The sequence below is a fragment of the Aptenodytes forsteri genome, unplaced genomic scaffold, assembly GCF_000699145.1.
Source record: "Aptenodytes forsteri isolate BGI_AS27 unplaced genomic scaffold, ASM69914v1 Scaffold237, whole genome shotgun sequence".
NCBI classification, from domain to species: Eukaryota; Metazoa; Chordata; class Aves; order Sphenisciformes; family Spheniscidae; genus Aptenodytes; species Aptenodytes forsteri.
In genome coordinates, this window is record NW_008794451.1 from 1,182,019 (window position 1) to 1,193,931 (window position 11,913).

The 11,913-nt window shown below is 41.8% G+C and overlaps 1 protein-coding gene across 1 annotated transcript in view; it reads left to right on the forward strand.

Annotated features, from left to right (window-relative positions):
- Positions 1-11,029, forward strand: part of DPYD (dihydropyrimidine dehydrogenase) — a 387,751-nt gene extending 376,722 nt beyond the window's left edge. Inside the window, exons 24-25 of the mRNA XM_009290477.2 lie at positions 6,687-6,827; positions 9,586-11,029. Of these exons, the coding sequence (XP_009288752.1) occupies positions 6,687-6,827; positions 9,586-9,756 (312 nt within the window). The 3' untranslated portion in view covers positions 9,757-11,029. The remainder of the gene's footprint in view (positions 1-6,686; positions 6,828-9,585) is intronic.
- The last annotated feature ends 884 nt before the right edge of the window (positions 11,030-11,913 follow it).

Sequence of the window (11,913 nt, forward strand, 5' to 3'; positions counted from 1 at the left end):
CCTCAGAGGACATTCCTTCCAGCCCTTTCACCACCTTTGTTGCCCTCCTCTGGACGCATTCAAGGACCTTCACATCCTTCTTAAACTGTGGGGCCCCGAACCGCACACAGTACTCAAGGTGCGGCCGCACCAAGGCTGAATACAGCGGGATAATCCCCTCTCTTGACCGGCTGGTTACGCTGTGTTTGATGCACCCCAGGCTGCGGTTTGCCCTCTCAGCTGCCAGGGCACACCGCGGACTCATATTGAGCCTGCTGCCGACCAGCACCCCCGGATCCCTTTCTGCAGGGCTGCTCTCCAGCCACTCCTCTCCCAATTTATACCTGTGCCCGGCGTTACTCCGTCCTAGGTGCAGAATCGGCATTTGGACTTGTTAAATTTCACCCCATTAACCATTGCCCAACGCTCCAATCTATCTAGATCCCTCGGCAAGGCTGCCATCGCACTAGCAGCCCATAAGAGGAAGGACACCGTGCTGCTGTATGTAAAACTGGAGTGACTGTGTATTCCAGATCATGGCTGACTAGTATAACAACAGCATTACGGTAGTTACGGTGCTATTTTCTATCTTAACATCTTGCTAGTTTGCTTGTCTCTTGTCAGGACAGCACATCAAGCAGAAGTTTTCTCTTGCAGCTTTCTTTTCTCTAGAACGCATCTGTTGGCAAGTGTAGTGAAAGTTACTCATTTTAATATGCTGTCAAACTGCCTTTTTTCACCGTGAGAGTACCTGTTCATCTAGTTTTATAAAGTACCCAATACCTTGGGTTTTCTTTAATTTAAACTAAAATCTGTATCAACTCTATAGTCTTCTGGTTCAAATCTTTCCCTGAAACACGCACAAGTATATTAAACAGCCTCATATCTAAACCAGAAAATTGAGACACTTTGCTCTGTTAATATTTTGCCTTTTCTGAACTTCGATCATTGTATTCCAGCTCTTTATTTTTTCTTTGGGTAGCCAACTTGCAATCCCACTTCATGGCTACTTAATTTCAGAACTCTGTTGTGTCAGAGGCCTGTGTCAGAGGCCTATTGGAACATAAAATTTACCAGTTTATTTTCTTTTATTTATTGCCTCACAGCCTTCATAGAGAATTGTGATAGATTCATGAGGCATAATTTTCATTACAGAAGCCATATTGAATTATGTAGTAAAGGTTCATTTGAGTTATTTTGAAAGCCCCTCTTTAGCTAGTACTGCAACTGTTTTACTTCCTTCGCTGAAACAAGGCGTAGAGGTCCCTAAATCCCAGAGCACATTTAATAACCTTTTAAACTACTGGCAAAGCATCTGTAATCTTCCAATGTAAAGTTAGTTTTAATGAGATTACATATTTTTGTTAGGCACTTTACTGTAAATTGGCCTTAGTTGTGCACCCTCAGATTCTGGTGACTTTTTCTTCTTTAATCCATATTTTTTTTCCTAACATTTCTTCTTTTCATCTCTCTCTCTGACAGTACCTCACCTTTATTACGGAAAAAGAACAGGTGGAAGGCAGGTATCTCCCTAATGGCGATAAACACTGGTACAGAGAGTCATTTACTTTCTTTGCAACGTTTCATCCCCTTTCCGTGCTCCCTCTGTATCCTAGTGAGGGCACTTCTGCACAGCCCCTTGTTCTTTCACAGCCTCTTGAACCCTGAGAACTGCCCAAACACCCCGTAAAGAATAATGAACAGGTAGAGTACTTGGGATCAAGCGCACAACTTTGCTGTATAAACGTCAGATGCTTTGTTAGGAGTTTTTTATATTACTTGGTGGTGAATCAACTTCAGCATTTGTATCATGGTCAATGATCCCTCGGAGATCTGAAGACTGAGGTTGAGGCCTGTCCTCAGGATGGACTGCTATTCACAGCAGGCAGATCTCTACTTCTGGTGATCTAAAGATTACCCTGCTTTCCTTACCTGCTGTTGCTGTCAGCTTCAAGTGCACAAAGTTCCTAGTCAGTGAACCTTTCTCCTGAACACGGTGTGACACGCAAAGTGTTTTATGGTGACTCAACAAGTGCAGTAAGAGGACAAGCGCGTGTGTTCCCTTTGAGCTTGCTATAAGAGATGCAGTACCTGCACTGTGCGTGGCTTTCTAACGATCTAATGAGAGGCCTGTGATGTTCATCACCTCTGGAGCACAGTGTGGTCTTTTACAGCGTGGTCTGCATGAAGATGGACACAGCAGGTCTACAAGGAGCCATACCTGCACCATGAATTGTATTTACAAATACAGGTTTACTGATATGATGGCTAATGAAAAGCTAATCACCATAAAATGTCTGATATATTAACATTAAAAATGCAGCTATAGTAATAAAAATAGCATTGTAAAAATAATATCCTACTGAACAGATCTGCTCCTTGTGTATACTGAAAACCACATCTGCCTCGCTTAGTGACAAAATGAATTTTTTTTCTGTACTCATTAGTAACATAAAACTAATGGATTCCGCTCTGATTCTCTCCATAGCAACTGAATTCCCTGCCAGTTCCAGTTGCAGGACTAAATTCCTCTCCCAGTTCATTCAGTACAGTTTTGTTGAGAAGAGGGGGACAGCACAGCAGTAATCAAAAGGAAGCACTCTAGGTCCCTGAGATTGCAAAGGTGTAACTTAGGACCAAATTTAACTTCCAGCTTTTTTTTTTTTTTTTTTTTAAATTGCTGCTGGTAATGCATAAGTGAGAGAGAACACAGCTTGACTTTCAGAACCTGGCTTCTGTTTGCAGGTCTGGCAGTTGGCAAAAAAAAACATTACACTGTAAACAGTGCAAATTTGATCCGGAGGCCATTGAGATATACCAAGTGTGGAATCCCATAGTGCCATTTTAGACAGTTGCTTTTTGGAGTGAAACTGCACTTTAAACAGTGAAAGCTGATTATTTCTTGCTGCACTGTTTATTTTGTTCCCGACGTTTATGATTTGATGGAAACAAGAAGCTCTGAGATAGCTTGAGACGCTGTAAAAGAGTGCACCTGCAAAACATCTTTTAAGTACCATTGCTTTTTTAGGCAATAAAGTCTTGAAACTTTGCAAATGAATAAAGATACAGTTTTTGCTTGAGAGAAAGAAGTGATTAGAAGACAACACCCAGGAGTGTAAGTGAGCAGTAAATCATTGAGACAGTCTTTTGAAATCACTTTCAGGCCTCTAAAATGCCGTCATCCTCCCTATTTGGGATTCTAAGTCCCCAAAAGTGTATTTTGTGAGCTGTGACAAGTGAGACTTGGTTACAAATTCAGAAACAATGCCATATGCATTGGTTTTGTTACTCCCTTTGCAAGTTTGTAGCTGGAAAAATCTATTTTGACCATGTTCTTCTGAGCAACCATTTCCTGAGCTATCTAATGCTATCCTAAACCTTGGACTGTCTCCCTCCTGTCCCCCAGCTGCTTCTCTGGAAGGCCATTAACCACCTCACTCCTTTCCCATTTAAAAAGCCTTTTCTAATTTCCAGCTTTAAATTTATTCATGGCTGGCTTATAATCATGTGTTCTTGTGCCAACATTGTCATTTAACTTAAATAGCTCTTTTCCCTCCCTGATGTATATAGAGAGAGACATCATATTCCTGCTCTGCCTTCATCCTCCTAGGCTAAACATCTTGTTAGGCTCTTTTTGTCTTCTCTCGTAAGCAAGGCCCTCCATCCCATGATTATTTGAGTAGTCCATCTCTGCAACCTGCCTGAGCTTTGTGGGTTTTGTTATCATCCAAATGATATTTAAAGAATACAAATGTGAATCCAGAACCTCCCTGAGAGAATTGTTAATTACCTATGCTGTTTGAACGGCTGCTTTTGTCAGATTAAAAAGCCCTTCGCTATCAGGAATCTCCCCACGTTGATACTTTTACAACATGAGCAGGCAGTGGAAGGCTAATTCCTTGTATGTCGTACAGGTTTTACATCATCTCTTCAAGTTCTTCAGTACGCAGACCAGTCCTTGCAGACGACACGTGCATTTGTGACATACAGTGGAATGTTTGGGGGCTATATACACAAAAGAGAGGCTTACAGGGTACTTAGTATTGCTGGGGGGAGTAGATCACACACAGACACGTGTATTTTGAAACCTCTAGCAGGCATGATACATGAGACTTGAAACAAGCTGGAGCTGAATTCTACAACTACAATTTTTCAGCTGATGGAGAAGACTGCAGAAACCTGAGAGCTGTAGCAACCTGAAAACTGCTGAGCAATTCCCAGTAAATCCATGAACTTTTCTGAGACATGGAAATGAAAATACAGGGGCGTGAGCAGTTCCTAAGAGATCACATTTGATTGAGTTAGTTACTGTAGCTCATCAGAACAGTAAAGGGCTGTGTGTTCAAGTCTAGTCCTTTGCAATACCAAAGTAAAAAGTATTAGCTGAAACACTTTCATAGTAATTGACCTTTTACAGTGGTTTAAGCAAACAGATTTTACTTCAAATTTGCAGTGAATTTGGACCATGCACATAATCAGCTTGCACACCTCTATTGATGAGTGCTAACTCATTACGCTGTGATAACTTGCTCACTTGCAGTCATCTGTCCACAGTCATCACGCTGCCTTTAGCAATGTGCCGTAGCTGTTTTATGCTGGAAGAGCATTAATGTTCTCTACATGTCGCTGAGAAGAACTGGAAGGCTTTTAGCATTGAATGAATGCAACCAAGGTATTTCACATGTCAGCAACCTAGGGGGTTGGCAGAGAGAAGACATTTGAGTGGTTTTGGAATGAGAAAACAGTACAATTTCCCTGTCCTTCTTCCTGGGCTTAGGATGTGGTTGAATTTCCTACCTCAACAGTCATTAAGAGCACCTTCATAGATCCTACCACTGCATCCAGCAAACAAGGAAATTTGTCTCATTGCATAAAGATACTATTGTAATTTAAGTGCTGAAGGCCAGGTAGGCCTCCAAGTTAAAACTTCACTGCGATGAACGGGTGCCATTCATTCAGGAAGTACAGCTGCTGTTGCAAGTTCTCAGCAGACTCAGGAAGACAAGGTTGGACCCATTTTTGCATTTAATTAATGTAGCAGAGCTTTCCTTTAGAGCTAACATTGATAAAGCCATATTACCCTATTGCTCTGATGTGGCATAGGAATAATTAGGGATGCTTAGTTCGTTTGAAAGTAAGGCTGCCCAAAATAAGATATGCAATGAAAATTTAAGTTACTGTAATCCAGTTCTTCTGCAAAGAGAATTGAAAACAATAGGTAGAGCATTGTATGCGATTATAAATTATGCAGGTTAAATATAGCATACTACTACACACTTAAAATGGTTGCTAATCATTTCAGAAATTTTTTTTTTGACTGATAGGAATACGGTAAGTATTGCTTCTTCAAAAAATATTGAGAAACAGAATACCAAAAGAAATCCTTATCATGTTTCTTGGTGATGCAAGACCAAAGATAAACACTTTGAAGCTTATCATTCCGGGCAGACATGTCTGTGTCTCGTATTTGGCTTGATCTTGAGCATTTTTCAATTGACTTGGATCAAATTCCATAATCAAAATCATAATGACTTCTTGGTTTATTACAGTAGAATGACTTTGAAGCCAGTTCTGCTCTCCTATCACTCAGTGAGATTTCTCTAATACTTAACAGTTATACCCCTTTTTAAAGCAAAAGTAAAATGTACTGTTGCATCACATAACCTTCATTTACTGAGCCCAGCTTTATATTCGCAGTGTAGAATCTTGCACATAAAAATCGAGCTTGTTTTGCAACACGGGAACCGTTGTGGAAGCACGCTTAGTAAACTCGCAAAATATCCAGGCAACCAATACAGTGCCACAGAATGAATCTTTTAAAATGCAGTCATGTTCATCATCTCTGCTATGCTTCCACAAGTTAAACTAATTTAACTGAGGGATAGCTGTAGTCCGAAGGACCTGGGACTTGTTCCCACCTCTACCATCGACTCAGTGAAGCTGAACTGCCACTGAACTGTGCGGTTTCCCTTGATGTACAGTGGAAATGATTTGCATCAGGTAGGTCCCCGACAACTTCTTTTAGAGGGCGTGTCTTCCCCTTGTGGTATGTACCCGTACGCTGTCCCGCCATGCCCCTTTACTTTTGCAGCACAGATGTGCAAGGTTGATGCCACAGATTCCTCCCTGTGAGGTTAACAGAACTGAATCAAGACTTGCAGGATTAGACCCACAGCTTACTTATGTACAGTATTTGCAATAAACTGATGATCATGTCATTTGCGCATCTTACTAAAGAGAGAAAAGCAGTTATTGTTCTGTCAGTTTATTTGATCGTGCCCCTTTCTTTTCTCGCTGTGAGTTCTTAAATCTGTGCTAATGAGAAATGACCAGGGATGATCTGATTGTTTGTAGCATGTCACTCCCGTTTTGTGCTCCACTTTGTTCCTTGAAGTTTCACACAATAATGGCAAAAGAATAGCACATTCAAAATCAAGTACTAAATGTGTAACCTATTTGTAGAACGTGTTTGTATCCAAATATATACTTCTAGTGCTGCCTACATTCAGAATGTGCCTACATTCTTTGTATTTTACAGGAGGTACGAAGGTCAGCAACTTGGAAATTTGTAAGAAAAACCCTAAACATCATCACAATGCATGGCCAAATCTTCCATATTAAAGTACTAGAGAGTGCTCCTGCGCAGCTATAGAAACTGCTTAGGTATCCTCTAAATGAGTCGATAACTTTTTTTTTTTTCCCCCTAGGATGTAATTGGAAAAGCACTGCAGTATATTGGAACATATGGTGAGCTCTGCAACACAGAGCAAGTTGTGGCTCTGATTGACGAGGAAATGTGTATCAACTGTGGCAAATGTTACATGACCTGTAATGATTCTGGCTACCAGGTAAGAGCACAGCTGTAATTAGCCGAAAGGCACGATGAGTTATCTTTCTGCTGCTGGGAAGAAAGAATCCACCTTCTGTTAATGAGCAGGTGGTAAAAACAGATGTCTAAAATACCGGATTCGAACCCCAGCGTGCTCCCAGGCTGTGCCACGCAAGCCCTGCCTGAGCTGTTGGCGCGGTGGCGAGAACACCGCCCAGCACGGCTTCTTCTGGAGGGCTGTGCAGAGCGTACCGCACCTCGCTGGCTCGCTCTAGGTCACTCTCCCAGTCCCTCCCTAACTGCAAGGGGGAAGTGGGATTCTTTTTAAGAGGAAGAAAACGAAGGAGACCCAAGTCGGATGGCAGTAAATGTAGGTCTTTGATGGTTTTCAAGTACATGAGGGAGAAAGGGAAGAATGCATCCCTTCCCGCCAAGGCGGTGCGGGGAGACAAGGGCCGTTCTTATTGCCAAATGCTTTTTAAGAAACCTAGTCCTTGTTCCATCAGCGTAACTGAACTTGAACTAAGTCAGGTTTCAGGCAGGTGGGTTTTTGTTTTGATCTTGATTGAGGTACAAATCCTTTCTCCAGGATAGCTGCCAGGGTTTAGAGCAGCAGGTTGAAGTTTGCAGAAATCATTGTGACCAGAAAATAGCACAATTTTGAGCTGGGGCTGCTGTTTGCAGCAAAGTATTTCTCTGATTTCTGCCCAGTACGGTAACAGAAGTTGTAGGAAATGTATCAGCATTTCTACGTGCCATTCCTTGCCACGTCCGCTGGAGCTGATGGACTGGTCTGCAGTAAAAAGGGCAGTACAGGAGAACTCATGTTCTTTCAGAAAACCAAAATACGGTCTAGCACAACCTCCATGGAATCCAATATGCAGTAAGCAATAATTTCTACGTTAATTTTTCCATTCACCCCAGTCCGAGAATAGTTTGTCAGAAACAAATACTTTAACTGAGCACCAAATTTCCTCTGAACGCTATGACCCTTTGTTTGTCCTTAATTCGGTCTAATCATTAGTAGGTCTGATGCATTTGACTACATACAAAGAAAGAACTCTTCCCATTTAAAATCAACTCCTGCAATTAAAACAAGTGTGTCAGAGCAAAGGTAGACAAGTTTTTGCCACTGATATGAGAAAATTAATGCTGCATTTATACCAGATTGGATTGCTACAGTAGCCTTTTAACTGTCTAAATTTCTTCTTGACACTGCAATCTTCACCTCTTCTCCTTCCGTCAGATTTCCCAGTGAAGGGGAGGATATAGCCCGTGGAGAGCAAAAGACTGTGTTTATATTTAGTAAAACTTTCTTTTCTATAACTGGAAAAAAAAATAGCACCAAAAGAACCAAAGTTTAAAACTCCAGTAGGTTTTCTAAGCAGAAAAAAAATGTGTTTTCCTTAATTAATTAAGGAAATTGAAAAGAAATTGCAAAGAATTGCAAAGAAATTCTCAATTGCAAAGAAATCAACACACACCCCCCTTCAAAATAGCATCTGCTTTATGCTTCTCTTTGTTTCAAAAATATCCATGCTGTTCTACAGAGCTATCACCTTGTGTGCCTCCAACAGAAAAGCCTTCGGTAATTTAAAGTTAGCACTGTAGTCCTGCCTTCCTCTCCCCCTTTGAAGTCCCTTTCAAGATGTGCATTGTTGTCAGGGAGCGAGGAAGGAGTCCGTCTTAAATACTCACAAACCGAAGCCCTCTTTGTGCTCAAGCTAAACTAAAACTTGGAGAGTCGGGGCGGTTAGTACCTACTTCATGCCCTCGCTGGTTGCTACAGCAACGTCTGTGCTTTCCTGGTAGCGAAACCCCAAATGCCGCAAATCTGCCTTTGGAGCCAACCTGCAGCACCAGCTCGTACCTCCCATCTCCTCCCGGTCCCCCCCAGTTGCTGACGGTGGTTAGGGAGATTTGCCGCTTGTTTGCAGAGAAGCGAGAGTGCAGCTTTCAGGCCTGATTTTTCCTTCCTAAAACTCTTCAAAGTAGATATTCAGTGGGTTTTCCTTTTTTTTTTTCATTTTTTACTTTTCTAGGCTTGCTTCTTAGAAACTGAAGCTTTTGCGGTTGTGTGATGCTCTTGTTTTTGCTTTTAATTGCCAATTCCATTATACCAGGAGCTTATTTCATTGAGACTGCAACCGTTATTTCACATTCAAATACACTTATCGCCCTAATTGGTAATGAGGATTCACTGCATGGAAACGTGAGGACTAAAGCAAGCTCTGCCTGCCCAAAACCCAGATATCCCTTTCGAAGGTTTGCAAAGGAAAATAATCACAGGAGGCACAGCGTGCTGTGTTTGTCTCTACTATTTATTAAATTAGATTGCTTCTGCTGTGCTGAAAATAAAAGTCAGAAGAACACATTGTGGCCAGCGTTGTGCTGAAGCCGTACAGGCACGGTCTGGTGTCTCCTCCGAACCAATAACCCTGGCAAATTGCTGTCTGTCGAAATATTTCCTTCACGTGAAGGGGAAATATCCCTCTGGGAGTTTAAACGTCACGGGCCAAACTCCTCCTTTTGTAACCAGCCCTTGTGACCCGCGAGCTTTCGCCGAGGTATAATTTGGCCCGTGTTTCTAATCTCAAAGTGTCGGGAGGGGGGGGGTTTGTTTTGTTCCCTGCCAGTTGAACAGTTGCTATAGCTGCAGTGCAGAATCACACCAAGATGTCTCCAAGTGCTGTAGCGCAGGAAATGCAGGCACTAAAATGGGAGCAATTTTGACCTTTTCCACGAGTGACATCAATAATGTTTATTCCTGTTCGCAGGCTATCCAGTTTGATCCCGAAACCCACCTGCCCACGGTTACTGACAGCTGTACAGGCTGCACCCTGTGTCTCAGCGTCTGCCCTGTTATCGACTGCATCCGCATGGTTTCCAGGACAACACCCTACGAACCAAAGCGCGGGCTGCCCTTAGCCGTGAACCCCGTGTGTTGAGGTGATCAGTCCGACAGCTAACGTGAACTTTACACTTGTTTGATGCAATTGATTTGCTTTCTAATTAGTCCTTGAAAATCTACTCTTATAAAAAAATGTAATATTGATAGCCGTTACAATGAACACTGTGTTTTCCAATTATTATTTGTACAACAATTAAGTTTTGAAATTACAGAAAGGCAGCAATTAGTCAGTCGTGGCTGTCAGTTGTCCGCTATTTTGAAGCGTAACTTTCTCCTTACACTTCATGCCGCAATTTCAAAATTTCTCTATAGACTCTTTAATCTCTACGTATTTTCTGGCTGTAAATATAATTAAGAAAGCATTTTTAATGAACTACAAATCAATGTACAAGCTAACTGTTTTCAAGGAGGCATTTTGTAATTAAACATTGCATTTAGTTTTAAAAGAGTTTCTTAGAAGATGTAATTAACTACACGGCATTCAAACAAAGCGATGTGGCTTCTATTTTTCTATGGGAAGAAATGAAAGGGAGTTTAAAATAGGATTTAAGAACTGGATTAATCACTTTCAACTACTACAGCATATGGTAGCGTATTGTTATAATCCTTTCTAATTCTTTCTCACACTAGTCACTTTATAGAATAAATTTGCTGTGCGCTGACACATGCTGGACTCTTCAGATTTGTGTGTTGCAGGTAGCGTGACCGTTACTTCCCCCCCCCTCCCCGTGAACACTCGTAACATCCCTCTAAAAACGGTTAAACCGGCTTATTATGAAGCCCAGGTTGCATTTCAGGATTCTGAGATGTGACAACATTTTTTGCTCCAAGCTCATCCTCTAAATAACTTTTTAATTGTGCCAATTAATGTTCCAGAATGTACACGTTACAGGTCAGAGATCTGATTACGTGCAAATGGAATACACGCCCTGCAGACTGCGTTTGCCAAACACAGACACATAGGGCAGACTGGCAAGGTGATTTCCCCCAGTGCCAATTCTTCATACTTATTGGTTATGTACGGTTATAATAGTTTCACAACCAAAAAGAAATATAGATTTGTCTGTCTTGCTAAACAATATCTCAGTTTTAATCCATTTTTCATTCGCAGTAGGAACTTTCTAATATGAACGTATTGCTGTCTGCTTTACTCCACTTCAGAATATAAAGCCCTTAGTTTCATAATAATAATAAATGATCTATCAATTCCATTTCTTATACCCTATATTGTGATCAGCAAAAGCTCTGATTAAAAATATTCCCTGACTTTTGTTTCTTGATTTGTGAATTGTGCACCGAATGATAAATAAATGCTGAAACCAACTTGCGTTTGTTTGTGGTGGGTTTTTTTCATTTACAAACAACAGATTTTTCTTGTAGAGGCTTGTCAGGTGGTGTTTCATGATCTCTAAGATTCACTCCAGGAATCATTAATGAGTTAATTCATGTGTACATTATTCCATTAATTGCCTACAGTGCAGAATGTAGCATGCTCTTTGCCCCTCTCCGGCACCTCTTTGTCTGCCGTTGACTTGTCTTCCTTTTGCATCCCTTCCCCACAGGCACACACTTGCGTGCGCACATATGTACTCCCTGTGTCACTCTAACGTTTTGAAGTGTCATTTCAGTCCGTATCCTCGCTCCACCAACACTGTCTTGCTGACACGTTGGGCTTGCTTGATGAGATCCCTTGGCAGGCTCAAGCCCAGTGTCTCCACTAATAGCTTTCTCTTCATACGTTAATTTTTCTCTTCACGGTTGTGGATTTGTCGCGCTCAGATGAAAACAGGAACAGGTAGTCGTACTGCTTAGAAAATATTTGCCTGAAACTTCTTTAAAGCTCTTGGTCTTCTGGTAGTTTCTCATCTTACGTGAGCTGTAGAGGACTCACAGGAAGATCAAGCTGTTTTGTGAATGTTAGGGGCAAAGTTTGGAGAGTCTCTGCGTGTACAGCTTGTACCTCTTCCGAGGAGCTGGCTGACAGGCAGCATGCCCTTGAGCGGGGCAGAAAAAAACCCATCAAAATCAGATCGTCTGCAGGTAACATTTTATGTTCTCAGTTAGCAGACGCAAGGAAAAGCAGCTATCTTCTCCCAGGCTGTTACCATGTACTTCTTATTTTGTACCCTACCTACCATGAACCCTGAGGGTGAGAGGCGGCGTGTCACCTGCGACTCAGCTGGCCAGCTTCTCC